We start from the raw sequence: 27,055 nt of genomic DNA on the forward strand, positions 1-27,055 counted from the left end.
TCGTGATAAGCAAAAGCCGACCCAACCGATAGACATCATCGACCCCCTAGCCAAAGAGGGAGAGGGAGAGAGAGAAAACATAAGCCACAGGGAGTCAAAGGCGGAATCTTCTCCTCTCGATCCGTCACTTCTCTCCCTTATTCTCTCTCTTTTTTTTATCGCTCGCACCCTATTCATCTCCCACACTGAGGATGATCATCCGGTTGATACAATCCTGAACAACTTCTGCTCTTCTCTTCTTACTGTGTTTCCTACGAAGAGGACTTCATTTAAGCTAGAATGAATGAGGTTCTCACAAATGGCTCGCGTCCATCTCCTACCCCGTCGAATCCGCCTTCTACCGTCCGAAATTCCGTCTCCGTCTCCGATCTTCCAAATGTCAACACGGAAAGCGAGATCCGTTGTTTCTGTGGCTACGATTCGGACGATGGTTTCACGATCCAATGCGAGAGATGCCTTCACTGGCAGCACGGGCGTTGTGTCAATATAAAGCCGAACAACGTCCCGGACACCTTCATCTGCTATTATTGCGAAGTCCGGGATCTGACGCAGGCCGACGTTACAAAGGCGAGGGAATCTCAGTTGAAGGAAATCGGCGGGGGATCGAAGAAGACGCAAGCCCAGGCCAAACGGGGAACCGGAGCCCCCCATCGAAGACGGGACACTAACGGTGCCGGCCATTCGAGAAGCTATTCGGAAAGCACATCACACAAACTCCAAACCTCTAAAGACCACCCGGCCGGAAAATCGAGAGGAAGGCAGAGGCCAATATCCACACAACCACACAACAACCTACCGGATACATCCGCCTCTCCCGACGAGCACTCGCCCACAGGGAAGAGCCCAAGCATGGAACGGGAACTTGGTTCTGATTCTGAGGTCCCACCGTCAGTATACACCAAGGAATACAGTCCTATCACATGTAACACCATAGTTTCTCCCGAGGTTGACCACAAAATCAAGACCTGGACCCACGATGCTGCCCATAGCCGTACCAAAACCGCGATAGGCCCGATCGATGCGTCGCTCCCTTGCACCCCTCGAAGATATTCGAGTTCCGAGTTCCACGAACTGATACCTTCCGGGCACACCGTGAGATATGTATCGTCACCGGAAGAACTATCCTCCATCGGCCTTCCCCTCATCCGAATCGTCGCCGATACACCTTCCAAAGCGGACCAATTCGTCATCGAATACGTCGGCGAAATCGGATCGAAAACCAGTTACATTCAGGATACTCTCAACCAGTACGGAAGGATACGCCATCCTAAGGCTTTCGTTCTATTTCACCCTCAACTCCCGATCTATATCGACGCAAGGCGATGCGGTTCTGAAGCCCGATTCATACGGAGGAGCTGCCGGCCTAACCTGAAGTTCGAGACCATGGTCATCGACGGTACCGATTTGAAATTCGCTCTGTACACGAGCCAACCCATAGAGCGTGGTACCGAACTCACCATCGGCTGGGAGTGGGATAATACGTTCCCATTCGCGAGGTTATCGGAAGCCAACACCGTGATCGACGACTTGGACCCTGAGTCGGTACAAAAGATGAAGGCGTGGGCCGAGACGGTCACTGCTACTGTCGGCGAATGCGCCTGTCCGGATAGTGATCTCTGTCTAATGGCACGGCTGAAAGGGGAAGCCCCGGTCGGAAAATCGAAAAAGGCGTCCAAGTCAGGGACTAAGCGTCGCTGGCGGGAGATGCACGAATACAATTCCACCGGTCGGGAATTGAGCCCTGAGAAGCACGACCCTGAAACAAAATACAAACGGCGCTCGTCTAGCACATCGTCGCACCGCAAATCCGAGAGTCGCGACAGATCCCCGACTTATATCACTGCTGATATCACCCAGAGCAGCGTGATAACGGATCAGAATTCGTCCGCCAGGGAAGCTCGGAAAATGAAGGATACAATCAATCTCATCGAGAAACTAACCAATCCAGAGTCATCGCATAACAGGGGGAAGCGAGTAAAACGCTCTGGGCCGCCACCTTCGACCCAATCAGCTTCTACGTCAGATCTTCCGGAGAAATTACCCAAACCCGTTGCGGAGCCGGGGCCGATAACAACCCCTTCGGCTGTTGGACAGACCACAGGGCCTCACAGAACACTTCACTCGACCCAGAGCAGTCCCGGCAAGCAGGTTAACGGAACATCACCACCCCGGGCTAACCCAAAAGCATCTTACGTAGATGGCGGTGTACAAACCGATGCCGACGTCACCACCCGTGCTCCCGCCCACTCGCTGCCAACAAGTCGAAAAATGAGGATTTTAGCTCAGTTCCGGGCACAAAGTGCGCAGCGGGAGAGCGCCTTGAAGAGTCAACTTTCTATCGTCAAGGAAGAAGAGTTTTCACCTAAAGGGGCCACTGCTTTTACCGATGGAGATGTTGTGATGGCGGACGTTGAAACCACTGTCCAGTCGAACACATCCCTTCAACCCCCGGCTCTCGAACTAAAACCTGAGCCTCTCAGCAATATGGAAATGGATGTCGATGTCACCGCCAAGCCGCTTGCGGACAATGACATAGGTGGTGACAATAGTGTGTCTCCCAATATTGTCCCGACCGTCGTATCGGCACCGAAAACCACCCTCTCTGTTCAGCTACCGCCAACGCCACCGCTTCCCGGTGTCAACATCGTTCCCCAGAACGCTGCAAACCAGGCGTTGTCGACTCCCTCCGCCTCCTCAACTTCACCGATATCCCCTTTCCAACCTCAGACGCCCAGCCTTCCGGTGCCTGCAAATACGGCCCAGTCTACTTTGCCAACGCCTCCAGCGCCTTCGACTGGTCGCAAGAAGATGAGCCTGAGCGACTACACAAGGAAGAAGGCCGAGTCCCTCGAGAAAGACAAGATCGGCCCCACGACGAATCATTTACCCACTGTTGTAGATAACGAACTGGAAGTTAATGGTGCTCGCTCGTCTACTCCCGGGGAGTCTACGACAGGAATGGACCTCGACCCTACAAACGCTAGTACTTTATCAAATGGGGTTCGGGGATCTTGAAACGCTCCAGCCGAAGAAGTGACGCACCGAAATGGGTCTGATGGAACATTTGTCTTCCCTATTACCGTCTATTATTTATTGCCCACGAACTTAGATACCTTTCTCCGGTGGCTTGGAGTTTTTTTTTCTTTTTTTCTTCTTTTTTCTTTCGGAGTTTCATTACTTTTTGGGCGGTTGTTTTTCCTGATATCCTCGTTTGGGTCCTTCAAGAGCTCCTTTGATTTACGAAGCTCTTCTTTTCCTTATTACTTGTAGTATCCCCTTGCTCGGTCGGTTTGGAGGTGGTTTCGGTTCACTACCAGATAACACTGCCTCCTCAGGGACCTCTCCAACTCCGTAAACACTTTTACTCTTTCCTTTCAAGGTCTCTGCATATGTCTTTACGGTTGGGCGTCAAAAAACGAAAAGCTCAGGTCTTATGTTTTCAAACTACCTTTCTTTTATTCTGTTTACATTACACCACCTTACTATTATTTCTTGTAAATTCCTTGTCTTCTCCCATTCTTCTTCTTCTTCTTTTTTTTTTTCCCTTTTTTCTTTTTTTCACACGAGTGCCTGGAAAGACCACTGCGTTCATACCTGGCTGACAATGAAAGATGCCTACGTCTAGAGATGCGGGCGATTGTGATGTTAACCCATGGCCTTTCCTTCTATCATTATTTCTCTTTGTGTGTTATACTCAGACATGACGTGAAATGTCCATAAATGAGCGAGCGGTATTGGATTGAATGTATACCTTTCTCATGGAGCCTCTGTGTTATAGAAGATACCCTTAAACAAAAAAAGCATGTCGTAGAGATCCGGCATACAATTTTATACTTTTTATAAACGACTCTTCGATAATAATTATGATTTCATTTCCTATAGCATTTATCCACCCTTTCAAGCCCTCAGTGATACATAGAATAATAGACCGCAGAAAGAATGAGACGAGATTACCATCTTTGTGTTCATACCAGCAAAAAAAAAGAGCGACAGAGAAACCACAAAGAATATTACAAACAAACAAAAAAAAAGGTCCATCAAAGTATAAATATCATGACACCATAGCAAATCACAGTGAAACGGGAAAGGGACAATAACGATGAATACCGAGCATTAAAAGGCCACGCGAAAGGAAGAGGGGTCAAGCAAACAAAGAAAGAAAGAGGTATCCATCTATTCCCTCAGCTCGGTTTAGTTGCCTGCCTTCTTGTATGCCGCGTCGATCTCAGTCTTGTAATGGTCGGTCAAACCCCTTCTGTTCAGTTTCATGGCAGCAGTAACGAGGCCCTATATTTATCGTTAGCATTGTTTCCAGTAAAATAATGCTATTTGGGTAATGTTACATACGCTCTGTGGTGTCCATTCATCGTCGGCAATAACGACACCATCAATGAGTTCGATACCAGCAAGACCTCCTCTCCTTCCGACGGTAAGCAAGTCCTTCAAGACAGCAGATTGAATCTTATTATTGTGGACAATAGTCTCGATTTCACCTGCAACACCGAGGTCGGCGGCGAGTTTCTTGATGTTGACCTCATGAGGTTGAATGAGAGCGACTGGCTTGGCTTTTTGGGTATCTGCGTAGACGCAGATGTTCTGAACGTACGAGCAGGATCTGTAAACGGACTCAAGCTAGATTTTTTCGGAATGAGTTAGAAATAGTTTTTTCAGACGAATCGTTTTAGGGGAGGGGTTGTTACCTTCTCGAGAGCAATGTACTCTCCGTGGAGTGTCTTGACGAGATTCTTCTTTCTGTCGATGATCTTCAAGTGGCCGTTTGGGGTCCACTCCCCGACATCACCGGTCTTGAACCAACCGTCGTCGGAGTAGGCTTCGCTTGTCTCCTTCTCATTATTGTAGTACTTTTCGGCAACGGCTGGTCCACGGATCCAGATTTCACCCTGTGGTGGGTTGCTCGCGGTGGAGTATCCGGCATCTAGGTAATCAACAAGCTTTATTTCAACGGCACCGACAGGCGCACCCAATGTCGTGTTGGTCCATTGGTAAGGGTTCATGATACAACCGTTTGCGCAAGTCTCAGTCAAACCGTAACCAATGATCATTGGTGCGATGGCCATGGAGATGAAGTGTTGAGTTTCCTTGGACAAAGGACCGCCACCGTTGAAGCAGACCTTGAGCCTACCGCCAGTAGCCTCGCGAATCTTGCTGAAAACAACGGCATCAAGAAGGCTAGTACCTGGCAAACCGGAATTCAACAGGAACGACTTGGCAGACATGGCACCCCAAAAAAGTTTCTGCCTAAGAGCTGGTTGCTGCTTAACCCTGATTTCAACTCCCTTCTTGACTGTTTCCCAGACCTGTGGTACACCAACAAGGACGGTGGGCTTCAATTCGCGGATGTCACCGGCGCAATTTTTCATGGAGGCATCGGTCAAGGTTCTGATGGAACCGTAACCCAAAGTACCACCCCAGTAAAGGACGACATTCTCGAATGCGAATTCGAGGATATGGGCAAGTGGGAGGTAAGCAAGGAGGGTATCTTCCCCACCAACAAAATCGCCAACGGCGGTGTGAATGCCGGCAACTACATTATATAATCAGCGCCTGAATCCTTCTTTGGACGAAGCGGTTTTAGTACTTACTGGCGGCGACAACATTAGATTGCTTGATGTAGACACCCTTGGGGGTACCGGTGGACCCAGATGTGTACATGATGCAGGCAAGGTCTGAGGATTCGGAGGGGTTGGGTTCAACTGGGTGTTCCTTGCCCTTGGCTTTGACGGACTCCCACGAAGTGATAGTAAGGTGGGGGTGAGCGCTTTGGAGCTTCTCCACATGTTCTGGATTTGGAGCAGCATCGGCGTCATTGTAGATGATGAGGGAAACCTCCTTTGCGGTCTTGAGAGGCTCGACAAGGTTGTTCAAGAGGTGTGCATCAACGACGATAGCCTTAGCACCGGTTTCTACAAGAGCGTGGGTAAGACCGCTTTGGCCGAGAGTATCGTAGGCAGTCGTGATGGCCATTCCCTGGGACATGGCGGCTGAAGAGATAATATATTAGTTTCGAGCCCACTGAATTCACAACAGATGATTATTGGACGTACCGTGAGCACTTGACAACCATTGTACGCTACAGAATTACAAAAAACGTCAGCTCCTTTTTCCGATTTTATTTAATTTTTTTTAAAAATAAAGTGCATTCAGTAGGATGTTTTACCTTGTAGCAGCGTAAATCTGTATTCTATCACCCCTCTTCAAGCCGAGAGCAACCAAACCGCTGGCAAGGTCCTTGCAGAGTTCGTGGTATTGCGAGTAAGTAATGAATTCAAATGGCGATTTCTCAAAGTAAGACCATTCCTTTGGAACTTCGGTCTCCTTTCCATCGACGAACTTCTTGATCATTTTGGTCTCCTTGTGCATTTGGACCAGCTTTCTCCAGCCGACGCAGCGAATGTCGCCGTACTTTTGTGAGCTGCGGACGACGATATCCCAAACGGTATTGACATCGTCTGAAGGACGTTCCCATATACCGTCTTTGGCAGCAGGATGTCTACGCGGGATGCCTTCACCGTCGATCTTTGTGGCGCCGGGAACCTCCACGGAGAATGGTGGCTTAGCCGACATGACCGGATATAGATGTACAGGCTTCATTATGGCGGTGATTTGAGAGACGAGGAACGAATGCTAAAGTATGCTTTCAAAAAAAGGGAGCGAAGAGCTGATGATGGATTCCTGCGGGAAGAACGGTAGCCAGAGAGTTAGCAGGAGTTTCAGGTACACGGACGCACGATAATAAATTAGGGTGTTAATGGCAGCAATAGTACACGCGAAAACGAGGAACGACAGGCAGCCGGGCAGACAAACAGGCATACAAGCAAGCACCCAAGCACCCAAGCACCCAAGCACCCACACAAACACGCAAGCCCAAGCAGACCCAGATGACGTCGACTGCCGGCAATTATAAGGAAGGAGAGTACCAGCACCTTTTCTTCTTCTATTTTTTGAATCCGATAACGCTAAGACAGGTGATGCTGGGGAAAGCAGGGGTTGTACTTATTACTATTATCGATGGCTGAGGGAAGGGAGGGGAGAGGAAAAGGAGAGGAAGGGAGAGTGGAGAGAAGATGAGTTATAGTTCTGGGCTTGGGGGAACTGTACTGTTTTGTTGGGAGATGCAGAGTCGGTATTTCGCTATGAGCAAGCTAAGGACTTAGGTATTGCGGCTGCCACTGCCACTGCCACTGCTCCTTCCAGGTGACTAACTGACTGACTGGCAGTTCAGGATCGAAAAAAAAAAAAGACTATTCTGAGGGAATGCAGCTGCTGAGAACGTGCCCACGGCGCAGAAAGAAGCAGGTCAACGGCTCGTTGGCTTTACATAAGCAGGGCTACTTCTTTCTCGACGCTCCAGGTATGAACAATCCGGGGTAATGAACGGGGTGGAGACAACAGACAAACAACCGACTGGGGGTTTGGCTTGTGCACAAACAGATAACAAGAACTTGACAGAACTCAAAGAAAAGGGACAGCGACTCAATTCACTCACCCGCAAAGATCGATGTAAACCTCTGATCCCGGTCTCGTACAAAAAGTATATACGGTTCTACAAAATGATGGGGGAATATATATATAATCGAACGGAGGGGGAAGGGAAAGGGGAAAAAAAGGGTGGGACACGATGGCTGTTTAAAGGGCCTCTCGTCCTTGTTTCCCACAAGCACGCACAGCGAACAAACGGGGTGGATGGCTGGGGTTCAGATCAAATCGCGGCCAAGGAACCTGGTCACTCTCCCGCTTTGTCTGGGCTCAAAGCCTGCTGATATCGCACCTGTCACTTTTCTAGCTTCGGGCTCTTCTTTGATCCCGCAGTCGCGATACCACAGGCACGATACGTTATGTATCTTGCTGGCTTGGGTTCTGCGGAAATAGCCTTTAGCTAAGAGACAAATTCTTGGCGAGACGGTTTATATCGAGATATCGACCCTAGGCGTTTCTTGGGCCTGTCCTGGGCGTTGGTTCCAATGAGATGTCGAGGGTCAGGCGACTTTTCAGCTGATAATTCGACGATAGGATCGTAAACGTAAAACGGTTCGAATGGCAAGAAAAATTGGGGGAAAGAGGGGGGGGAAGGGACCATGGAGGATCACGGCAGCCCAGCTCGTATAAAAACCTCCAGCCATGCATGGCATTCCGACGATATTGTTATTTCCAATTTGCATCTGCATTGCAATATTGGCAAAACCGAGGCTGAACGGTTTTACCTCATCTTCCTGAAGCAGTGAATGTGATTGATTCCTTCCGCTTTGATATCGGACACAGTTGCATTGCAAAGAAGCTTGCTGGGCAGATTGTTCGAGAAAGCCTGCGGTGGCCGTAGACCATTCCATCTCTGGTTCAAATGATGTCGGGAATTATTCAATCAAATTTGCAAAGGACTAGGCAATTTCATGCATCTGATAGAACCTTCGAACGGGGCATACCGAGGCTCAAACATCTTGACAATTTACCCAGATTAGCTAATTGTCTAGCAACGGAAAAGTCTGCGGTTGTTCTAACGCTGTCTCTCGCCTAATTTTCGCTTCTAAGCAGGTGGATAACTTTTGGCTAAGAAATCCCATCCCATCGGCCGCCCCGCCACGCAGATGGTACATGTACACGTACATTTACATTACATCCATCCATACATCCGCTGGCTTATAGTTAGTCCCTTGCTTTTTGAAGATTAATTACCATAGCAGGCGCCGGCGCCTTGACGTCAGTTTCTCTCTGTCGCATTGTGCCATTAGCAGCTCACTTCAACGCAAACTATTACCTATGTCGGACTTGGTCTCAAGCCTCGACGACGAATTCGAAGTCCAGGACCCTGAAGAAGGTTTGTGCCCATTTTGACGTTTAAGGCAGGAAGTTTGCATGCATTTGATTCAAATTCGATATCTGACCCTTTGTTTCTAGAATGCTTCCTCCTCTTCTTAAACAAGCCGGATAACAGGGTAAGACAAACCAAGCCGAGTAAAAAGAAATACTAGTAATGATAAATATATCTACTATCTTCGAGTGAAGAAAAAAAATTTTTTTTTATGATATTAATACAAGCTAAACTGCTCCAGGACTTAGGTTTTGTCAATCGTACCGAATCCACCGTCTCGGTATCGATCAACTCCCAGGATCTCACGATCCACCAGTCCCCGTCGTTGCTTACCTCGACCAGGGAGACGGGCACAACAGGGGCTGTCCTTTGGAAAGTTACGCCTCTACTCGCCAGTTGGCTCACCCATCCATGTAACACCGTCTCCCGACGGATCTTGAAGCCACATTACACGGTCATCGAACTGGGGGCTGGAACGTCAGGTGTTCTCGCAGTATCTTTTGCGCCGTTCGTAGGGGCCTACTATGCGACGGACCAAGAGTACTGTCTCAAACTGCTGCGGAAGAACATATCAGAGAATTATAAAGAAAACTTGGGGAATCCTTCAAAATCGAAAGAGAAATATTCGAATAAACGAACCAAAAGAGGCACGGAAACGTCATCCCAGACTAGCACAGGGAATGCGACTGTCCTGCCCCTCGATTGGCAACTAACAGAAGTATCCTCGATCCCGGAATTCAAAGCGAAAAAAATCGACGTGATCATTGCGGCAGACTGTATATACAATGAATTTCTGGTTGAACCGCTGGTAGACACCATGGCCGATCTAAGCAAGTTGAACAGGGACGAAACCGCAACTGGCGAAACCGATCACAATGTAACACTAGTCATAGTCGCACAGGAACTAAGATCCCCTGGTGTGTTAGAAGCATTCATGAAAGCCTTCTGTGCAAAATTCCGAGTGTGGCGCCTCCCGGACAAGCTCTACAAAGGCTGTGGCGATGGAGGAAAGGGACTGATGGAAGATGGTGGATATGTTGTGCATGTTGGTATTTTGAAATAGCACAACCTATCTCCGACAATTATCATAAAGCTTCCGGTTGCCATCCACCGGTGATATTAGAGCCGAATGCATGTAGACTTGACAAACATGGCGATGATTTCTTGTGCGCCACCGCCCGCTAGTCGTCCGAAATCCGTTCTGCTCCCTCGGGCCCGGAATCCGGGGTAGCTCTAAATTCAGCCGTAGTTACCCGCACTTGCTGCCGGAGTTTGCATGAAGCTTCGGGATGTCAATACTCCAAAGCTAGTTAACTAGCCCAGAGCCTTTTTAGCCATCCTACGATACTAATATTTAGAAAGACAACAAAGGCATAGACAATACCATCCGGCCAAGCATCTTCAATTCATCATGAGGAGATCCTTGTCCACCATTGCCTCGTCCCGTAACCCAATAGGAACTCGACTGCAAGTTGCCCCTCGAAGCGGGATCCTTCGGTACATTAGATACCAGAGCACCGTACCGGCCAAGCCGTCCCCTCTCGCCGGAGTTCGGGTCCTCGACCTCACCCGAGTGCTCGCTGGGGTATGTGAGCTCCCCGAGCTTACCAAAATCCTACCACAATTTCAACACATAGGTTTTGCTAACCTTCTATAGCCTTATTGTACGCAGATATTAGGGGATTTAGGGTACGACCCTGTTTTCCCATAGCTCATGGGTCCTTTTCTTTCTTTCTATTCTGATACTATTCGGTTTGTAGCGCGGGTGTCATCAAAGTAGAGCATGCCACCAGGGGTGACGATACTCGAGCTTGGGGGCCGCCATATGCGCCACGGAAGGACGGAAAACCCGGACCTGGGGAGAGTGCATACTTTCTTGCGGTTAGTATACTACACACGAAACTTCTAAGCTAATATTATGCTAAAATTTTCTTTTCAAAAATAGGTTAATAGGTTTGTTTTTCCATAATGGAAATAATGAGCTGTGATCTAACCCCGAAACCAGGAATAAACGATCGCTCGCCTTGGACTTTAAGGCAGCCGAAGGACAAGCTATCGTCAAAGCCCTCGCAAGAACAAGCGATGTACTCGTGGAAAACTACCTCCCTGGAACTCTAGCCAAATACGGTCTTGACTATGAAACCCTGAAAGCGGAGAATAAAGGTCTGATATACGCAAGCATCACGGGGTATGGACAAACGGGCCCTTACAGTGATAGAGCTGGATACGACGTCATGGTCGAAGCGTAGGTTCTTCACACTCACTTGAAAAAAAACTTAGAGCCAGAACGATATTAAAACTACAGGTAGTGAAATGGGTCTCATGCATATTACAGGGGAGCGCGACGGTTCGCCCGTTAAAGTAGGTGTCGCAGTAACAGATCTAACGACGGGTTTATACACCTCCAACGCCATTCTAGCCGCCCTTTTATCTCGCGCCTCCACCTCCCAGGGTCAACATATCGACATGTCGCTTTCGGATTGCCAGGTTGCCACATTGGCTAACATCGCATCTTCGGTTCTGGTATCTGGGAAACGGGATGGGGGTAGATGGGGTACAGCACATCCTAGCATCGTACCTTACGAGGCCTTTCCTACATCCGATGGGAGTATTTTGTTAGGAGGAGGGAACGACAGGCTATTCGGAATTTTGTGCACTAAGATTGGGTATCCGGAGTGGGCTTCCGATGAAAGGTTTGTGACAAATGAGAAGAGAGTAGAGCATCGATACATTCTTGTTCCGATGATTGGGGAGGAAACAAGGAGGAAGACTACGCAGGTATTTTAAATCGGCTACCCATTCGGAAGCTGTAACGCTGATAAACTGGGGTAATAGGAGTGGCTAGAGATATTCGAGGGTAGTGGGATGCCGTACGCGGCCGTCAATGATGTTTACGACACGCTACATCATGACCATGGTGAATCACCCCTCATCACCAGTTTCCGAAGTGTCACCCTGTAGTGCTAACCATCTCGAAAGTCCTTGCTCGGGGCATGGTGAAGGAAGTCGACCATGAAGCCTGCGGTCCGATCAAGCTCGTCAATACCCCATTCAAATTCTCAAATGCCGAGGTGTCAATCCGCCACGCCCCACCGACATTGGGCGAAGACACCAATGATATTTTGAAAGAATTGGGATTTACATCAGATCAAATCGACAGTCTCAAGGCTGAAGGGGTTATTGCATGAGTATCGATAAAGTATTTCTTTTTGCACAGGTACTCTTATCTGGATTTGAGATGCGCAAAAAGGGTCCCGAGACTAAATTCTAGACCAGTCACGTTGTGGGCCAACAATATTTGCGTCTCGTGTATTCACATGACTACCCCCTACACAAGTAGTTTATAGCCAGCATTGTATGTATGTACATTTTAAGGATCCGAAAGCCGGGTTCCCCCGGAAATTTTTCGTCATCCGCAAAGAAATCACCATCATCAGGTGGTGAATACTCCTCCTCAAATAATTGCTCCTCCGGAACTACCTGGTCCCAACCTTGAATATTGATCAGCCTTCCTAATTCTCCTTCAAAATTTATCTTCTGATTTTGATCTTTTGGGAAAACCTCGTTGTTATTTTGTGCTACGCCTTGACCGTATCCTGCAAACTGAGTCTCAATACCTAGATTGTCCATTTGATCCCCATAAACCTGAGCTTTATAAATCTCCAACAACACCCTGGGATAATTTTCTTGCATAACCGGTACAACCCATTGATCCAGCTGGTCGTCTGTAGCCTAACTTGCGGTAATGGCTGACTCTGTGGAACCCAGAAGCTGTTATAATATGGACTCTGACATACCGGCTCAGGTATCAGCGGTCCCCATCCGGCCCTATACGGATCCCCTCCTGCCCAAGGTTGCGGTTGTAGACTTTGACCTCGCGAGGTCATATTCATCATAAGGTTCTCCGTTTGATGTTGCTCACCGCCATCATATGACCACCCGTGATCGTTATTCCTCGACGGTGTTTCCTGCATATTATTCCTTCCCTCCAACTAACGATATAATCCGGCGTTTCAGCGGACAACCCGATTCTCTCCATGATGCTATTCCTCCCATGTTTTGTCTTGTATTCGCGGGTATACTCTGAAATTATGCTAGGGTTTCGGTTCCTCCTTTGAGTGGACGGGAAAATCTAATAAAAATATGAGACCAATTAACATCGCCGGTACCGTCGCTCCGGTGCGATGTTATTCGACTTCACAGGGCGATTGTAGGATTGTTGGAAAATGTGCGTTGTTAATCTGCTAAACGGATCTTGAATCAAGGTGAATGCGCAAATGGTATATTCTCTGAAATGAATTGGATGTTAAAGCCGTAGCAATAGTAACCTCGTTACAAGACGCCAATCCCCAAAGTGTAAGCTGTGTGGTCCCGAGACTGTAAGCTGTGGTAATCGATAACAAAAGAACGGCAGTATATAAAACGCCCGCTAACAGATATGACCCCCAATGAAAACCATGGTATAAGAGGTATGTATATCCTACAGATCCACCATCTCTTCCATCTTGATTCCCCGTAATAGCACAACAGTATTCCCATCCCCACAGGCATCTCCAATCTTCTCTCCAAAGCTCAATAGCCTACCACTCTCCACATGGAAAACCCTCAGCTTCTTTTCATCATCCGCGGACTGGTTGTTCAGATTGGGGATCTGTAAGTTTTTCGCCGTGATATCCATAACTCTACCCACGCTCCATTCTTTATTATAGAAGAACGTTCCTTCTGGTATCTTGGCCGACGTCGATTTGCCTTCCGCCTGCGCATAGAGGTAAACTCTTTTGTCATGTGCTATCTTGTCGTCTCCCTTCGCCTCCTTTTTCAACTTATTCATCTCCACCATTCTTGCCGCCACACTTTTCTGTTTTTGTGTAATCGGCGTCGCTTTCAAGTCCTTCAACTTCGAACTGCCACTGCTAGCCCACAGCTTAAATTTACTTAAAGCGGTCTGCTTCTTCTCCTGTAACGTTGCAGCGGCAGGGGTAACAACAGGTTTACAGTCATGTTGAGCAGGTAATCTATGCGGCAGACAGAACTGTTTTCGACAGGCCGGACAAGCGACACCGATCATCTTCGGTGTGTTTACGATTGTTTTACATGCTTCATTGGCGCAAGGACCCGGGGTTGATGAGGAACCGAGACGGATACCGGCGCCGGAGATGAGTGATGTTGGTTTGCTATTTAGAGAGTTTTGGCGGCGCTTTTGGGCCCAGAGGCCTTCTTTGGGACATGTGTGGGATGTTTCCGTGCGGTGGTCGAGGCAGAATGTACTATGTATATCCAAAATATTAGAATACATCAATAAAACCCCTGGTTTGCGCTTTTGTGAGTTAAGAAAGAGAGAGAAAACATACCCTTCGCAACTACCGCATTTGAAGGGTAAGAAGTCCAGCTGATGACATGTGGGCACGTCGCAGTGCTGGCCTATCGCTGTAACGTCGCCCGTGGAATCCATGATGGGTGAAGAGCTGTCGTTCTCGTCGGTGGGGACAAGCTTGCCCTTACCTTTGGGTTCTGTGGTGAACATGGTGGAATAGAATATACTAAGGAGCCCTTTATAACTGGAAGGATAGTACGATACGAGGCCGCGTAATTTGGCTTTGTAATGGGGATGATGGATAGTTTGATCGAAGGAGTCGAGGTTGTGTCTCGAGCTGCGCTCTGGGGAAAGGATGGCTTGCGCTTTCTTGAGAGGATGTAAGTAACGTGAACATTCGACAGCCTTCTGGAACGCATGACTGACTGACTTTACACAACGCAGGCGCCGCATCCACACTAACTACAACTAGCTTGCTTGGTTCCCCATAATCCAGCTCCATAATTAGACTTATTCGGGATTTCTTCGGATCACGAACCGAACTGCTAGAGTCCACCCTTGGACTCTCGTAATCGAGGCATGGATGGATATAATTGGGATAGACTTGAAATAAACGGTTTTGGGAATAGGTCGTCATCCAGCCGGGATAGTTCAGTGGTAGAATTCTCGCTTCGGGTTTGCCCCAGCACGAGCAAAACGTGCCTGAAGTGTGAGAGGTCCTGGGTTCAACTCCCAGTTTCGGCCCTTCTTTTTGCATTTTTCAGCATCCAACCTTTTTGGGTTTCTTTTTTGCTGCTCAGGAACCAGCATTTACCCTGTCGATGCTAGCTGGAAGAAGGAGGGGAAGAATGTTGATGCAGATTGATTGGATGGATATTCATTGGTGTATCCGGAAAAGATTATAATACAAGCACGCAAAATAACAAGCTGAAAAAGCACTTTTCACGCCAAAACTCCGTCTAGGTCTTATCGTACATTTCGTTCAAATTCATGACAAACTCGAGCTCGAGCCATCCAGGGTTTCACCCGCCGCAAAGTCGATTGCTCTCATGCCGTCGGGCGTCACTCGGACGGCGCCAGCCTTGACGAGCTGTAGAAGCAAACATATCAGCGGGGTGTTATACGCATTTGTTAGAAGGAAGGGTTAATTGGTGCTTACCGCTGTCTGCAGGTCGTTAATCAAGTCCTCGCTGTCTTCAATACCTACGCACAATCTGATCAAGTCTTCACTCAGATTACGCTCTTTGCGTGTCTTCGCATCAATCGAAGCATGCGACATGCGCGTGGGCACTATCAATAAAGTTAGCACCTTCTCCGGATATATAGATCGGAGCAATGTACGTACTGCTGATAAGACTGTTCACACATCCAAAGCTCACACTGATAGCCCATAGCCTTGTAGCTTCCACAATCTTCTCACTGACATCTACATCTCCGGTCTCAAAGCTTAGGACGGCACCAGCACCCCGAGCCATACTCCAGTGCAAGTCATATTGAGGGTGGCTCCTGAGTCCAGGGTACCTGACTTTGAAACCGGTGTCTTCCAAAAAGGTTGCAATGCGCATGGCATTTGACTGCTGCTTTTCCATACGGACACCCAAGGTCTTGACGCCTCGCATGAGCAGCCATGAGTCGAAGGGACTGAGGCCACAGCCGCTGGCGTTGATTGTGAAGTATAGCTTCTCCCCAAGGGGCAAATTGTTCACTGCGATGACACCAGCCATGAGGTCGTGATGACCTGAAAGGTACTTTGTACCTGATTCGTAGACAATGTCGGCACCGAGGTCGAGAGGGTTTTGGAGCATGGGAGAAAGCATGGTGTTGTCGACGGCGACAAGAGCATCAGGGTTGATCTCATGGGTTATCCGAGCTATCGTCGGGATATCGACAATCTTGATCAGAGGGTTTGTAGGGGACTCGAGAAGGACGAGCTTTGTTTTATCATTGAGGTAAGGTCTGACGTTTTCGGGGTCGGTGTGATCGATATGATGGACGATAATGTCGCCATGGGTGCTTAGGTATTTGAGAAGACGGTTGGTGCCGCCGTAGATGTCGTCGCCGGCTACGACTTCGTCTCCGGGCCTGAGGAGTCTGGAGATGACATCCATGGCAGCCATGCCGGAGGAGACGGTGAGACAGCGATTGGCGGACATGATCTTGGCGAGGTGTTTCTCGAGATGGGATCGGGTAGGATTTCCGGAGCGAGTGTAGTCATACTCGGAGCCTCCGGAGCCAGAGGACTGCTTGAAGGTCGCCGTCTATTCTCACACCCTCTCTCCAAGCATTAGACATCGTGCTGTATGATAAATATACATACTTGAATACATATAGCATAAAATATATTCATGGTGTGTATATGTGGAAAAGAAGAGCGAAGTACCTGATAGATGGGCATGGAGGAGGCATTGTACTGGTCGCCATGCTCTGTGTAGACGAGCTCGGTGGCAAGAGCGTACTTTCTGCCGTTTCGCGGGGTGGAAGGGGCGGGAGAAGGCGGGAGATTGTTCCCGTCGATGTCCAGCTTGGCCAGGGCCTTCAGGTCGGTTGGGTTCGACATGATTTCTTTTCTTTTCTTCCGCCGGTAGTTTTTCAAATCTAGAGGACAATGTTAATCGATGATTCCGATGACAATTATGACGATGGCTTACCTGGTATTGGTTACTCCCGGAGGAAGAATGAGAGAAGAGAATGATAGTGATGATGATGATGATGATGATGAGAGAAAGAATGGTGTGCTTGGTCGTATTAATTGAACGAGACCGACGTCGGATAAAAGGCAATGACAACCCCGGAGTTATTGGACTCACTCATTTCCAGAGCTCGAGAGCACGCAATGCGGCAAAATAAGAAACCAACAGAATTAATCATCTTCTCCACATTGTAGTCCCGATCATAATACAGCATGGTATAGCATGGGTATTAATGTTTAGATCTGTTCGCGTTCGGAGCCTGTGGAGAGAGAAAGAAGCTCCGGTCGAGAGACACCATCGTGGCCTCATCGTCCAATAACGCCTCTCCATTCCACCACTCATTCATTCTAACCTCAACTGAGATGACGAGGAGGCTATTCTCAAAACTGCTCTCGCCATCATGAGACCCTCTCGCCCTTCCTTCTTTTCTTCTTCTTCTTCTTCTTTCTATCTTTCTTGGTATTATTTATTACTACCTGCGTCGCCGTATCGTCGTCGTCCGACGACTTCAAGCTCGCCACTTACTCCCCTGGCGATGCCGTCCCCATATCCTGCCTCAACCGCACCCTGTACGTTTCATACCCCCCGCCCTCCTTAAATGCTATGCATTTCCTTTTGGTCAATTACTTGTTTATGAGAACAATATGGCTAATGATTGTTCCGAATGATATTAACAGTGAATCCGGCGAACACGTAACCGACGAGCATGGCATCCTCCAATACGTCCCCTTCCTCACCTGCGCCGAGACCGGTCGCCCTCTCGAACTCAAATACCTCTCCGAAGACCCCCTAAACTGCACCGTCAAGGCGATCTCAGACGATACCTTCCACCTCTGGGAGTTTTATATTCACAACGACTCCCCTCTATCTTGTCGCGTCCCCGCCCGTCCCCAGTCCGGCGACAGACACATCACCGGCGACGTTGGCGTCGAGGATGGCGAGTGGATCCCTTTTGGTATATACTATATCTGCTTTCTATATTCCTAGGTATTGAGCACTGACTGACTTGGTGTAAAGTAATATCCCTCACCGGCAAGCTGGACCTAACCCACCTTCACATCTCCACTACAATAAACGTAATCCTCCACACCGGCGTCTTTTCCCATGACGCCACCGAACTCCTCTACCCGGGAACGATAGACTCCGCAACCGCCTACTCCGTCTCCCCAAACGTCGATTCAACCCGTATAATCATCGGCGATGATCTACCCCTCCGCTTCAACATCAGATGGTACACAGGCACGGACCTTCCCTTATCCGACTCCGCTATCAACGATTGGGGTAAAAACAGATGCTACGGTGAACATGTTACCTTGTCAACTTTCATGTACTGCATATTAACGGCCATATGCACTTCTGTCGCCTGCACTGCTTGGTTCTTGGGCTTCGAGTTCCCGAAACGGTTACGGAGGGTTAGGATCGGAAGCGTAGCCGGTAGTGGCTATGCTTTGAATTCTAATAACGGTGGTGGTGGTGGTGGTGGTGGTGGTGGAAAGAGCGGTTACGCTACTCCCAATGGCTCATCCGGTGCTGGTGGAGGCTGGTACACCAAGAAGGATTGATATCCCCATTGAATCATTGCGTTATTGTACGATACCTCGTTTTGTCATCCCATAATTGAAGGCCAATGATATTTATTTTAAACCCCGTATCCCAAAACACCCGCTCGTAAAAGACATTGTAAAAAACCGTAACCTCCAAATGCATCGTAGACATCAAGTCATAACATCAAAAGAAACTAAAAAAAAAAAAAAAAACCAGAGCCAAATCGTGGTAAATCCGTTTCACCCCTAGACTTCCTGCTCTGAGCGGTAAATGAAGAAAAGGAAAGGTAGAAAGCAGAAAGAAAACCATCAAGGCATCCAAAAAAGAAGGGTCAAAGGCATCAAAATTTCAATCTGTTGAGAGATCTCTCCTTCAAGGGTGACTCTCCATTCGCTCGTTTTCTCTTCAACGCTTGAACCTCGTTTCTTAACGAGCTATTCTCAGCCTCAAGCTCACGAATATACTCTTCAATTTCCATATCTCGTGCACGATCGTTCTCATCGTTGGTTTCTAGAAAAAAAAAAGGTTAGTTATTTAGAGATGATTTAAAGATTTGGCTATGAGGATATAGCAATGAGGATATATTTCTTACCCATCAGTGTCCGCTTCAGAATATCTAATTTGTGATCAACATGCATTTCCTCCTTCTCAGCTTGATCCTGAAGCTTGAGAAGCATCCTTTTCTCCATCATACTTATCCTGCGCTCCATATCACCGGTAACTTCCTCCCTAACCTGCATCTCAATCTCCAAACACCTAGCATCCGCCTCCTCCGCCTTCTTTTCAGCCGCCTTGACCTTCTCATCCGCCTCTCTCAACTGTCGCTGTAACAAAACAATCATATTCATCATATCCTGCGACAACATCGCCCTACCAGACACAGCCGATAGAGCAGACAAAGCAGAATCCGGCCTCTCCTCCGTGCTCCCGCTCACCGCGCTAAAGTGGCTGAACAGGCTAGCACCACTAGCACTCCTTCCGCTCATCCCCGTAGGCGGCCTGGGGTTAATCGAACTCTTGGCAAGGGCAGAGTACTTTAACATTTGGCTGGTCGCATTGAAATCCCCAGCCGGATTCGCCGTAACCACAATAGCTGCAATCTGCCGCTCTGCCGCTGGATTATAGCTATTCGTAAACAGCAGTTCCGTCAACTTGGACTGTCGATACGGTACCTTTGGGGCATGACCCAAAGACTGCGTCGATAGTTCCAAGCATTGTCCGAGAAACATCAGCGACTTGTTGATATGTCCACCCTCTGCGAGTCTATCCCCAGCGGTCTTTGCATTCCTAGCTCGCTCCGAACCGGCAAGATCGACGATCGTAAACGTTGATTCCTTAATATTCGTCGAATCGTCGAGTCTGCTCTTCTTAAGTTTCTTCAGTTCGAGTGAGATGAAGCAGTGAGATCGGGAGCTTTTGTCATTACTGCCAGTTTCGCCATGAGAACGTTGGTACTGTCCTACACTCAAGACCTGCAGGGCATCATATAAATCCGTAACCATGACCTTCCGTAGTCCAGTAACGACCTTCCGGTCACCACTCGACTTTGTGCTCTTGAAAAGCAATGCTTTCCTTCTAGCGGCGTTAGATGGCGCCAGCAGATCGAATATCTTGTCATTGTACACCTCATAGATGGACATGAGAATGGCGTATTTGGTGCTTGCCGGGCCGGGACATTGGACTACGTAGGGGTCGACGGAAGGTTTTGTCGGGAAGGTATTCGGTTTGGGGATCTGCTGAGGTTCGATGACAGATGTGACTTTTGTCATAAAGGCCTCGGCGTCCGTGACTTCTGCATCGGCGTCGTTGCATTGCTCGATTTGCGATTCAGATAACTATACGACCATTTAGCTTTGACTTCATAATAAAAAAAAAAGCTATAGTACCCTTGATATCCTATCGCCTAAAGACCTGAAGAGCAGATCCAACGACATCTGCGTCATCCCTCTCGCCTGCCTGTTCCCCAGAATCGTATGCGTCTTCCCACTCCCCGTAACACCAAGCGTGGCCAACATCCCATCCCTCCCATCCTTCAGTACTCCATCCAATATAGGCGCCACAATCCTTCCAAATACATCGGCTTGTCCGCAAGTTTCCTCGAAGACCTCTGTGAAGCTAAACGTCTCGATCTTCTGAGATCTATGATTCGACGGTGGATGGATTGTGACCTGGGTCTTGGTCCCGTACTCGATGTCCTCATCCGAAGCTGTCGGTACCGGTGGGAGAACGGTCAAGAAGGTCTCATCGGACCTTGTCGGCGATTGATGGTATGGCGGTCGCAGGCGAAGGTACACCTGGAAAGCATGCGGTTGACCCTCCATTGTTCTTTCTTTGATGCCGGTGATGTCGTAGCCTGTGTGCGTCTGTGCGTCTGTGAATGTCGATAGCCAGTAAGGATGAGGAGAAGAGGTTGGTGGGGCCGCAGCTCGATGCTGTTATTATTATTATTATATTTTATAAATATATCGATCAATCAATTAGACGACAAGCCCGTGTTGACATTTTTTCGGTTTAGCGTCGTTCTGCCGATGCTCTCGAGGGTTGGCATGGCGCGGTTGAAGGTATGCCTGAGAGTCTACAGTCGTACCCCCGCGTTGTCGTGTTGTAACCACAGCAACTAGTTCTGTTGTTAATTACTTGTCCTAATACGGCAATTTTGGAGCGACAAACGCACCTAGCTCAGCTCGAACTCAACGACATCAACACAGCCATCCAATCAAACTTCCTTTCCGGACCTCAAAAGGCTCTCAAACGGCTTTCCAGGATGCTTGCGACAGTTACCCGAGATGGCGTCAGAACCCGGTGACAAGAGGCTGGCCAAACCGTCGTCGTATACTATTCCTGTCAGCACCGGTCATGAGGACCTCTTGCACGGCGTTGCATATGGTTACTACCTATCCTCCAAATAACTCCCTTCTGCTTCATTGTCAGTCAACAAGCTCCTAACGTACCGATGATAATATATTAGACTTCTACGGCCAAAGGATAGCAACCTGCTCCTCCGACCAGCGTATCAAAGTCTTCGATGCCACCGACGCCGGCGAATGGAAAGAAAACGACGCATGGCGTGCCCACGATGCCAACATTTCCAAAATCGCCTGGGCGCACCCATCATTCGGGCAGATCCTAGCATCATGCTCTTTCGACAGAACTGTCAAGATCTTTGAAGAGCAGGAAGCAGAACCCAAAAGTAGCGGGAGGAGGTGGAGACAGATGTTTAGAATGATCGGAGATACCAGAGGTGCCATCTGTGATATCTCATTTGCGCCTGCAAATGTGGGGTTGAAGTTGGCGTATATCTCGTCGGATGGGGTGGTGCAGGTTCAGGAAGCAATTGAAACCCACACGGTATCGCGGTGGACGTCGGTGGACGAGTTTAGAGTGGTCCCCTCTGCTCCTCCTAGGGAGGCAGAAACATCATTCTGTCTGAATTACTCCCCGGGTAGATGGGGCGGGGAACAGCTGTTAGTTGGCGCGATGGATACGGTCAGGATTTACAGGCATGATAGTAATGGGAAATTTAAACCTGCGGAGGAGTTGAGAGGCCACAAGGGTCTCGTGAGGGATGTGAGCTGGGCTCCTAATCTGGGTCGAAGCTATCATCTTATCGCCACGGCGTGCAAGGATGGGCACGTCAGGATTTTCAGACTGACCGACCCACGAATGACATTCTCGCCAAAGTCTTCGCGTCCGGGATCACAATCAAAGGACAGGAACAACGAGGACTTGGGGGCCGAGAAGTCACACTTCAGCGGACTAACGCGGGACATCTCCAATCTCTCGGTTAGTGGACAGTCTGGAGGCGGGGGTGGGAGTCGTGGGCTGAACGCCACTGCGTTTCCGGGAAGCAGCGGGGTATCCCTTTCACAAGCGAACTCGTTTGAAAAACCAGAGGATGCCCTTGGAGTATTAACGGTAGAAGAGCAAGAAAGTCGCGAGCTTTCCGGATTCCATGTTGAGGAAATCGCGGCTTTTAATGATCACGGAAGGGAGGTCTGGCGCGTGGAATGGAACCCGACGGGTACAGTCCTCAGCAGCGCGGGTGACGATGGGAAGATACGCCTGTGGAGAGCTGATCGGACGATGAGGTGGAAATGCATGTCCGTGATGGGATCCGGCTGGAAGCCGACAAAGAGACGAGAGGACGACGACGACGATTAGATTATTTTTTTTCTTCTTTTCTTTTGAGAACACGCGCGGGGTGATTGTAGATATTTCCTCAAGTTTATATGCCATGCCAGGACCTTTTTGGTAACCACCACCGCGTCCCGTTTTCGGGAATTCCTATTCACCAAAGCCAGGGAACCGGTCCTCCATGAGAAAACCAAAAAAAAAAACAGGGTCGATTATATAAGTATTATCGCCAGCGTTGGCGATGTGTCTACATTCCATTTCAGCCATCGATACAGGAACAAAGAGAAAAGAGAATGATAAAGTGAAAACTTGGTGATTTTTTGGGTGAGAAAAACTGATAATGAGATGGGTTCAAGCTACTTCTTGGCGGCAGTTGGAGCTGGAGCAGCCTTGCCATCATCTTCGGGATCGTCCTCTTCCTCCTCCGGTTCAGCATCTTCGTCATCTTCACCTTCACCCTCCTCATCAAGGTCTTCTTCCTCTCCCTCGACTTCCTCCTCCTCTTCTTCCTCTTCTTCAGGTAATTCACCTTCAGCTTCCTCATCGCCGTTCTGCTCGGTTTTCTGTCGCTTTACTTTCGGGACATCGGCGGGCTCGCTAAGGGTGTTCATTATTACGCGTTAGCATGGGTTTTTCCAATCGATAACCTAGCGGGCTCCAGGGGCGAGCACTAGCACGAAATGGGAACCCAGCCTTGCAACTTGCGACTGGCAGGCTCAGCAAACCCGCACGTGCGTCTGGGCCAGAATACCATGTGGGGGGGGAAAACGGAATTCAAGACTGCAAGCAAGCAGTTACAAGCAACAAGGGAACAATCGGGAAAAGAAACTAACCCTTCCTCATCGTCTTCTTCTTCCTCTTCTTCTTCCCTGTTCAGACACACACCCAGCCCAACAGGTTAGCAAGCACACCCCAAAAAACAATATCCACCTGGTTCAAGCTGGGAGGTAGCCGGAATGCGGTGAAAATTAAATCCAGCAGCTGGGAGACGGGGGTTTTTCCGTACTCATCGTCGTACTCCTCGCTCCCTTCGTCTGTCGAGACATATCTAATGAAAAGAAAGAACGCGAACAATATATGATTAGCATTTGCATTTCACGAATTTCGTCAAGTGCTCTTCCTTCTTCTCAAACAAGCTGATTAATGGCAGAAAAGAGGTAGTCTGGTGTTGCAACAGCTGCAGCGTCCGGACTGGAACTTGGGCGAATGGGAAGGGCGAAAATTCCTCATTTGGCAAGGATCCAGCTCGAGCGAAGTAGCTGGGCTGGGCTGGGCTATTACCGCACTTGCTGGTGCAATTGCTTCTGTGCCTTCCATCCTTCCATATTTCCATGGGGTGGAAGGAAAGAAGAAAGCAAAGAGGGAAAGGACAGAATGATAGAATGACAATTGTAATGGTGATGCGCAAGCAATTGAATCTACGTGCAAAAAAAAAAAAAAAAACGACGATGGCGATGGCGATGGCGATGAACTTACTCTTCTTCCTCTTCACTATCATCAGATGGAAGGGCAACAAGTTCCTCCTCCTCTTCACCTTCTTCCTGCTTTCTCTTACGGGAAGACATGATTACTTTTTATGACGTGAGAGTTTCTTGGTAGAAAAAATAGGTTGTCTGTTAATATTCAGGCGAGAAAAGCGCAGTTGAGGCAAGGCTGCAGCAAGTTGCGAAGGGGTGTTTGCCTACTTCTCACAGTCCTTCTATAGCAAAAAAACGGGCGGTCGACGAGGAAGAGAAAAGAGCGAGAAAAAGGACAAAGGTTATTTGGGAAGAAAATCCAGCCGTCTAATATAATAAACTGGTAAATCTCGCGAGTGCCGGTGGAATTTACTTATTTATATATTGAGAGAAAAGGAAGAGAAGAGAAAAAAGAGAAAAAAAAAGAGGCGTCTGGGCCGGGTAATATAAATTTCCTGGGAGGATCGAAGGGAAATCGATCAAATCATGGGCGGGACCCGGGCATCTTTTATATCTACTACCAATTCTCATACTACTTGACTACTTAAACTAATGAATGCACACATATAAGGAATTGCTTCCGTCGCATACACACAATTGCAAAAACAGCCCGCCGCGGCGGCAGCGGTGGATGTGGTGCTGGTGGATGGAGTGGTGGGTGGCCCCTTCGATCCTTCCTGTTACCATGCCCTGCCTAGTCTTTTCCCTTTCCCTTTCCTGCCCTCCCTCCTTCTTTTGTCTTCTGTCCTTGTCCCGTCATTGTAATATTGTAATGTTGGAGGGAGACAGCTTCCATCCAGTTAGTCCATGCCATCCATTGCATCTGCCGCGGCTGTCCGCAGCCTGTTCCCTCTTTCTTTCTCGTCCTACACCCATAAGTTGCTCGCCAGGCACTCTAAACTAACTAACGGACTTTCTCCTTGAATCGTGTGTGTATGTCCGAGTCATTGATTACTTACTTTACGCTATTGCCCTGTTCTGTTCCTTCTATACGTACAGCGCTGCGGGGTATCCGTATCATAGTATCCGCCAGAAAGATGCATCAATTCTTCTGGACTCAACTCATTGAAATAAAGTATTGTACACCATTGTCACGTAAACTCGAGGACTCTTACGTGTATGCATAAGTATGTACGGTACATACTATATAGTACCATGTATTGCATTTCTATGACCATAGGAAACACCGAAAGAAAAGGGGGCCCCAACCAATCGCCGGGCGTGTATTAATCCGGTCCTATCCCATCACGTTCCAGCGAAACCCAGCTGGATCGATGTTATGTAAGTGTAGCGCAATGCTGCATAAGCTAACCTCCGAGAACGCAGCCTCTAAAAATACAACATTCCAACACACACGAATAATTAGACAGATACAAAAACAGAACTCATATAAAGTCATACAGTTGCCATATCACGGGTTCTCCGTAATACCCACACCACACCACCCGAGGCATCTCAGATGCACTCGATATCGCTTCTTCTTCTAAATGATGTCGTCGGCATCGATGTCTATGCCGATGCTTCTTACGGTGTTTGCGGTGATGCCTTCTCCCTGTCACACTTTCAACTTCTACATACGGGGAACTCGGTGTCAGATCTCTCCTCCGTCTCATCTCTTCCTTTGAAACCCTGTGTGGCTTGTGGCGATGACATTTTTTTCCATGTTCGCGTGTATGGTGATGACGTGAAGGCTCGTTATGTTTCTCCATTTTCGTTTTCTTCCTGAGGTGCGCGTGTTTCCTTGAAGATACCGAATTTTTGTCATGAGGCCCTGGTCTCAGTGCTGCCGGTAGAAACTCCCCCAGTCTCTGGAATTTTGCCGAAAAGAAGGGATCTTGTTGTCCATTGAGTCCTTTCACCTCCGGCTCGACTGGGATTGCGTCATATCTATAATTTCTAGTATGGGATGGGATCTTTGGTGGCACGATTGGTCGCGTCTCCTCCAAGGCCTTTGCATCCCGATTCGCTGGTCGCGGGATTGAATGAACAGAGCCTTTAGCTGGACCCGACGTTGTCGGAGGATTTGGTCTACTAAAATTAATCGGAATCTTCGGTGGTATCCGCGGCGGCGGAACCGGCTTCCTCGTCGGAACATCAACTTCTTCCAAAACTGGGCTTTCCCGCGTTCTCACCGTCCTAGTTCTCCAATTATCATCTGTGGGCTTGGGCAAATACCCACCAGACTTCCTCCCCCCCTCCTCCGTTCTTTCGGAAGATCTGAAATCGGAGTACTTGCCCTCACAGGCGTAGACACCGATCTCGTAGGCAATCCATCTTGTCCCTCCCTTTTCTTCCTCTCCTTCTCCTTCTCTTCTTCCTTCTCCGTTGCTCTTTTCTCCGCCTCCTCCTTTTGCTGCTCTGTCCAATCCCTCAACCTAGGAAATATCGGTAACTTATCCCCCTCAGGCGCCTTTGTCTGCTCTTCACTACTAATGATCGAACCAAGATCAGGCAGTTTAGCCTCTGACCCATCTTCTTCCCTTTCTTCTCCGCCGCTTGGTTTCTTCTTCCCACGGAGAGGAAAACACAGGACGTTTTTGATAACCGTACGGATCGGTTTCCGGTCCAACGGTGGTGGAGAATGTGAGCGTTGCGAACTGGTTATGCGGCGGAAGTAGGGACGGACAGTAGAAAACGGCGACGACATAAAACGTGTGTCCGTACGTGGGGAGCTTATATATTTCTATGTATGGAATATAATAATAGAGTCAAGAGAAAGCAGTTGTAGCTTATAATGCTTCAATATTCGTGTCGAAAGAATGGTCATATACGACAGCAGGAAAAAAAAAATTTGGAGATGCTGATGAACGTGAACGATATTTCTAGCTTACCCTGACGAACACTTAAGGTCTTATAGACCGGCGTCATATAATTTGATTTACGATCATAAATGAACGCACGCATCTGTTTTTTCTCTCAAACTCGCGGAGTTCCACGCATACAAAAAAAACGTGGCTTTTGATTCGAATGAATATGGTAATTTCGTAGGTAAAAAACAGGTTCCCAATATTAAGACATTCCAATAACACCCCCAAAACAGGTAATAATGGACACAGCGGCAAATTATTCTAGAAATCACAAGGGGAAA

At 48.4% G+C, this 27,055-nt stretch overlaps 11 protein-coding genes across 11 annotated transcripts; 5 read left to right on the forward strand and 6 right to left on the reverse strand.

The window, feature by feature from the left end:
- Nucleotides 1-279: 279 nt before the first annotated feature.
- DFL_008236 (uncharacterized protein) lies at nucleotides 280-3,015 on the forward strand (the record flags this gene model as incomplete). Its single annotated transcript, XM_067637942.1, has 1 exon — nucleotides 280-3,015. The coding sequence occupies one exon, from the start codon at nucleotides 280-282 to the stop codon at nucleotides 3,013-3,015; it is 2,736 nt and encodes a 911-aa protein (XP_067485881.1).
- A 1,176-nt stretch (nucleotides 3,016-4,191) lies between these two features.
- On the reverse strand, nucleotides 4,192-6,612 carry DFL_008237 (uncharacterized protein; the record flags this gene model as incomplete). The annotated part of the gene is made up of 6 exons (XM_067637943.1): nucleotides 4,192-4,287; nucleotides 4,348-4,632; nucleotides 4,701-5,545; nucleotides 5,604-6,002; nucleotides 6,066-6,091; nucleotides 6,179-6,612. The coding sequence occupies 6 exons, from the start codon at nucleotides 6,610-6,612 to the stop codon at nucleotides 4,192-4,194; spliced, it is 2,085 nt and encodes a 694-aa protein (XP_067485882.1).
- Nucleotides 6,613-8,775: 2,163 nt separating this feature from the next.
- Nucleotides 8,776-9,890, forward strand: DFL_008238 (uncharacterized protein; the record flags this gene model as incomplete). Its single annotated transcript, XM_067637944.1, has 3 exons — nucleotides 8,776-8,833; nucleotides 8,914-8,951; nucleotides 9,069-9,890. The coding sequence occupies 3 exons, from the start codon at nucleotides 8,776-8,778 to the stop codon at nucleotides 9,888-9,890; spliced, it is 918 nt and encodes a 305-aa protein (XP_067485883.1).
- Nucleotides 9,891-10,238: 348 nt separating this feature from the next.
- On the forward strand, nucleotides 10,239-12,015 carry DFL_008239 (uncharacterized protein; the record flags this gene model as incomplete). The annotated part of the gene is made up of 8 exons (XM_067637945.1): nucleotides 10,239-10,412; nucleotides 10,485-10,516; nucleotides 10,588-10,708; nucleotides 10,773-10,780; nucleotides 10,833-11,072; nucleotides 11,137-11,605; nucleotides 11,663-11,744; nucleotides 11,807-12,015. The coding sequence occupies 8 exons, from the start codon at nucleotides 10,239-10,241 to the stop codon at nucleotides 12,013-12,015; spliced, it is 1,335 nt and encodes a 444-aa protein (XP_067485884.1).
- A 1,292-nt stretch (nucleotides 12,016-13,307) lies between these two features.
- On the reverse strand, nucleotides 13,308-14,351 carry DFL_008240 (uncharacterized protein; the record flags this gene model as incomplete). Its single annotated transcript, XM_067637947.1, has 2 exons — nucleotides 13,308-14,094; nucleotides 14,179-14,351. 2 exons carry the CDS (start codon nucleotides 14,349-14,351, stop codon nucleotides 13,308-13,310), a joined length of 960 nt encoding a protein of 319 aa, XP_067485885.1.
- A 778-nt stretch (nucleotides 14,352-15,129) lies between these two features.
- Nucleotides 15,130-16,698, reverse strand: DFL_008241 (uncharacterized protein; the record flags this gene model as incomplete). Its single annotated transcript, XM_067637948.1, has 4 exons — nucleotides 15,130-15,231; nucleotides 15,301-15,431; nucleotides 15,487-16,399; nucleotides 16,522-16,698. The coding sequence occupies 4 exons, from the start codon at nucleotides 16,696-16,698 to the stop codon at nucleotides 15,130-15,132; spliced, it is 1,323 nt and encodes a 440-aa protein (XP_067485886.1).
- Nucleotides 16,699-17,482: 784 nt separating this feature from the next.
- Nucleotides 17,483-18,393, forward strand: DFL_008242 (uncharacterized protein; the record flags this gene model as incomplete). The annotated part of the gene is made up of 2 exons (XM_067637949.1): nucleotides 17,483-17,786; nucleotides 17,849-18,393. The coding sequence occupies 2 exons, from the start codon at nucleotides 17,483-17,485 to the stop codon at nucleotides 18,391-18,393; spliced, it is 849 nt and encodes a 282-aa protein (XP_067485887.1).
- A 323-nt stretch (nucleotides 18,394-18,716) lies between these two features.
- On the reverse strand, nucleotides 18,717-20,697 carry DFL_008243 (uncharacterized protein; the record flags this gene model as incomplete). Its single annotated transcript, XM_067637950.1, has 3 exons — nucleotides 18,717-18,886; nucleotides 18,969-20,211; nucleotides 20,263-20,697. The coding sequence occupies 3 exons, from the start codon at nucleotides 20,695-20,697 to the stop codon at nucleotides 18,717-18,719; spliced, it is 1,848 nt and encodes a 615-aa protein (XP_067485888.1).
- A 465-nt stretch (nucleotides 20,698-21,162) lies between these two features.
- DFL_008244 (uncharacterized protein) lies at nucleotides 21,163-22,537 on the forward strand (the record flags this gene model as incomplete). Its single annotated transcript, XM_067637951.1, has 2 exons — nucleotides 21,163-21,262; nucleotides 21,345-22,537. 2 exons carry the CDS (start codon nucleotides 21,163-21,165, stop codon nucleotides 22,535-22,537), a joined length of 1,293 nt encoding a protein of 430 aa, XP_067485889.1.
- Nucleotides 22,538-22,866: 329 nt separating this feature from the next.
- On the reverse strand, nucleotides 22,867-24,075 carry DFL_008245 (uncharacterized protein; the record flags this gene model as incomplete). The annotated part of the gene is made up of 4 exons (XM_067637952.1): nucleotides 22,867-23,107; nucleotides 23,344-23,379; nucleotides 23,517-23,558; nucleotides 23,987-24,075. The coding sequence occupies 4 exons, from the start codon at nucleotides 24,073-24,075 to the stop codon at nucleotides 22,867-22,869; spliced, it is 408 nt and encodes a 135-aa protein (XP_067485890.1).
- A 2,020-nt stretch (nucleotides 24,076-26,095) lies between these two features.
- Nucleotides 26,096-26,614, reverse strand: DFL_008246 (uncharacterized protein; the record flags this gene model as incomplete). Its single annotated transcript, XM_067637953.1, has 1 exon — nucleotides 26,096-26,614. One exon carries the CDS (start codon nucleotides 26,612-26,614, stop codon nucleotides 26,096-26,098), a length of 519 nt encoding a protein of 172 aa, XP_067485891.1.
- Nucleotides 26,615-27,055: the final 441 nt, after the last annotated feature.

The sequence above is a fragment of the Arthrobotrys flagrans genome (assembly GCF_004000055.1).
Source record: "Arthrobotrys flagrans strain CBS H-5679 chromosome Unknown unitig_1, whole genome shotgun sequence".
Classification (NCBI taxonomy): domain Eukaryota; kingdom Fungi; phylum Ascomycota; class Orbiliomycetes; order Orbiliales; family Orbiliaceae; genus Arthrobotrys; species Arthrobotrys flagrans.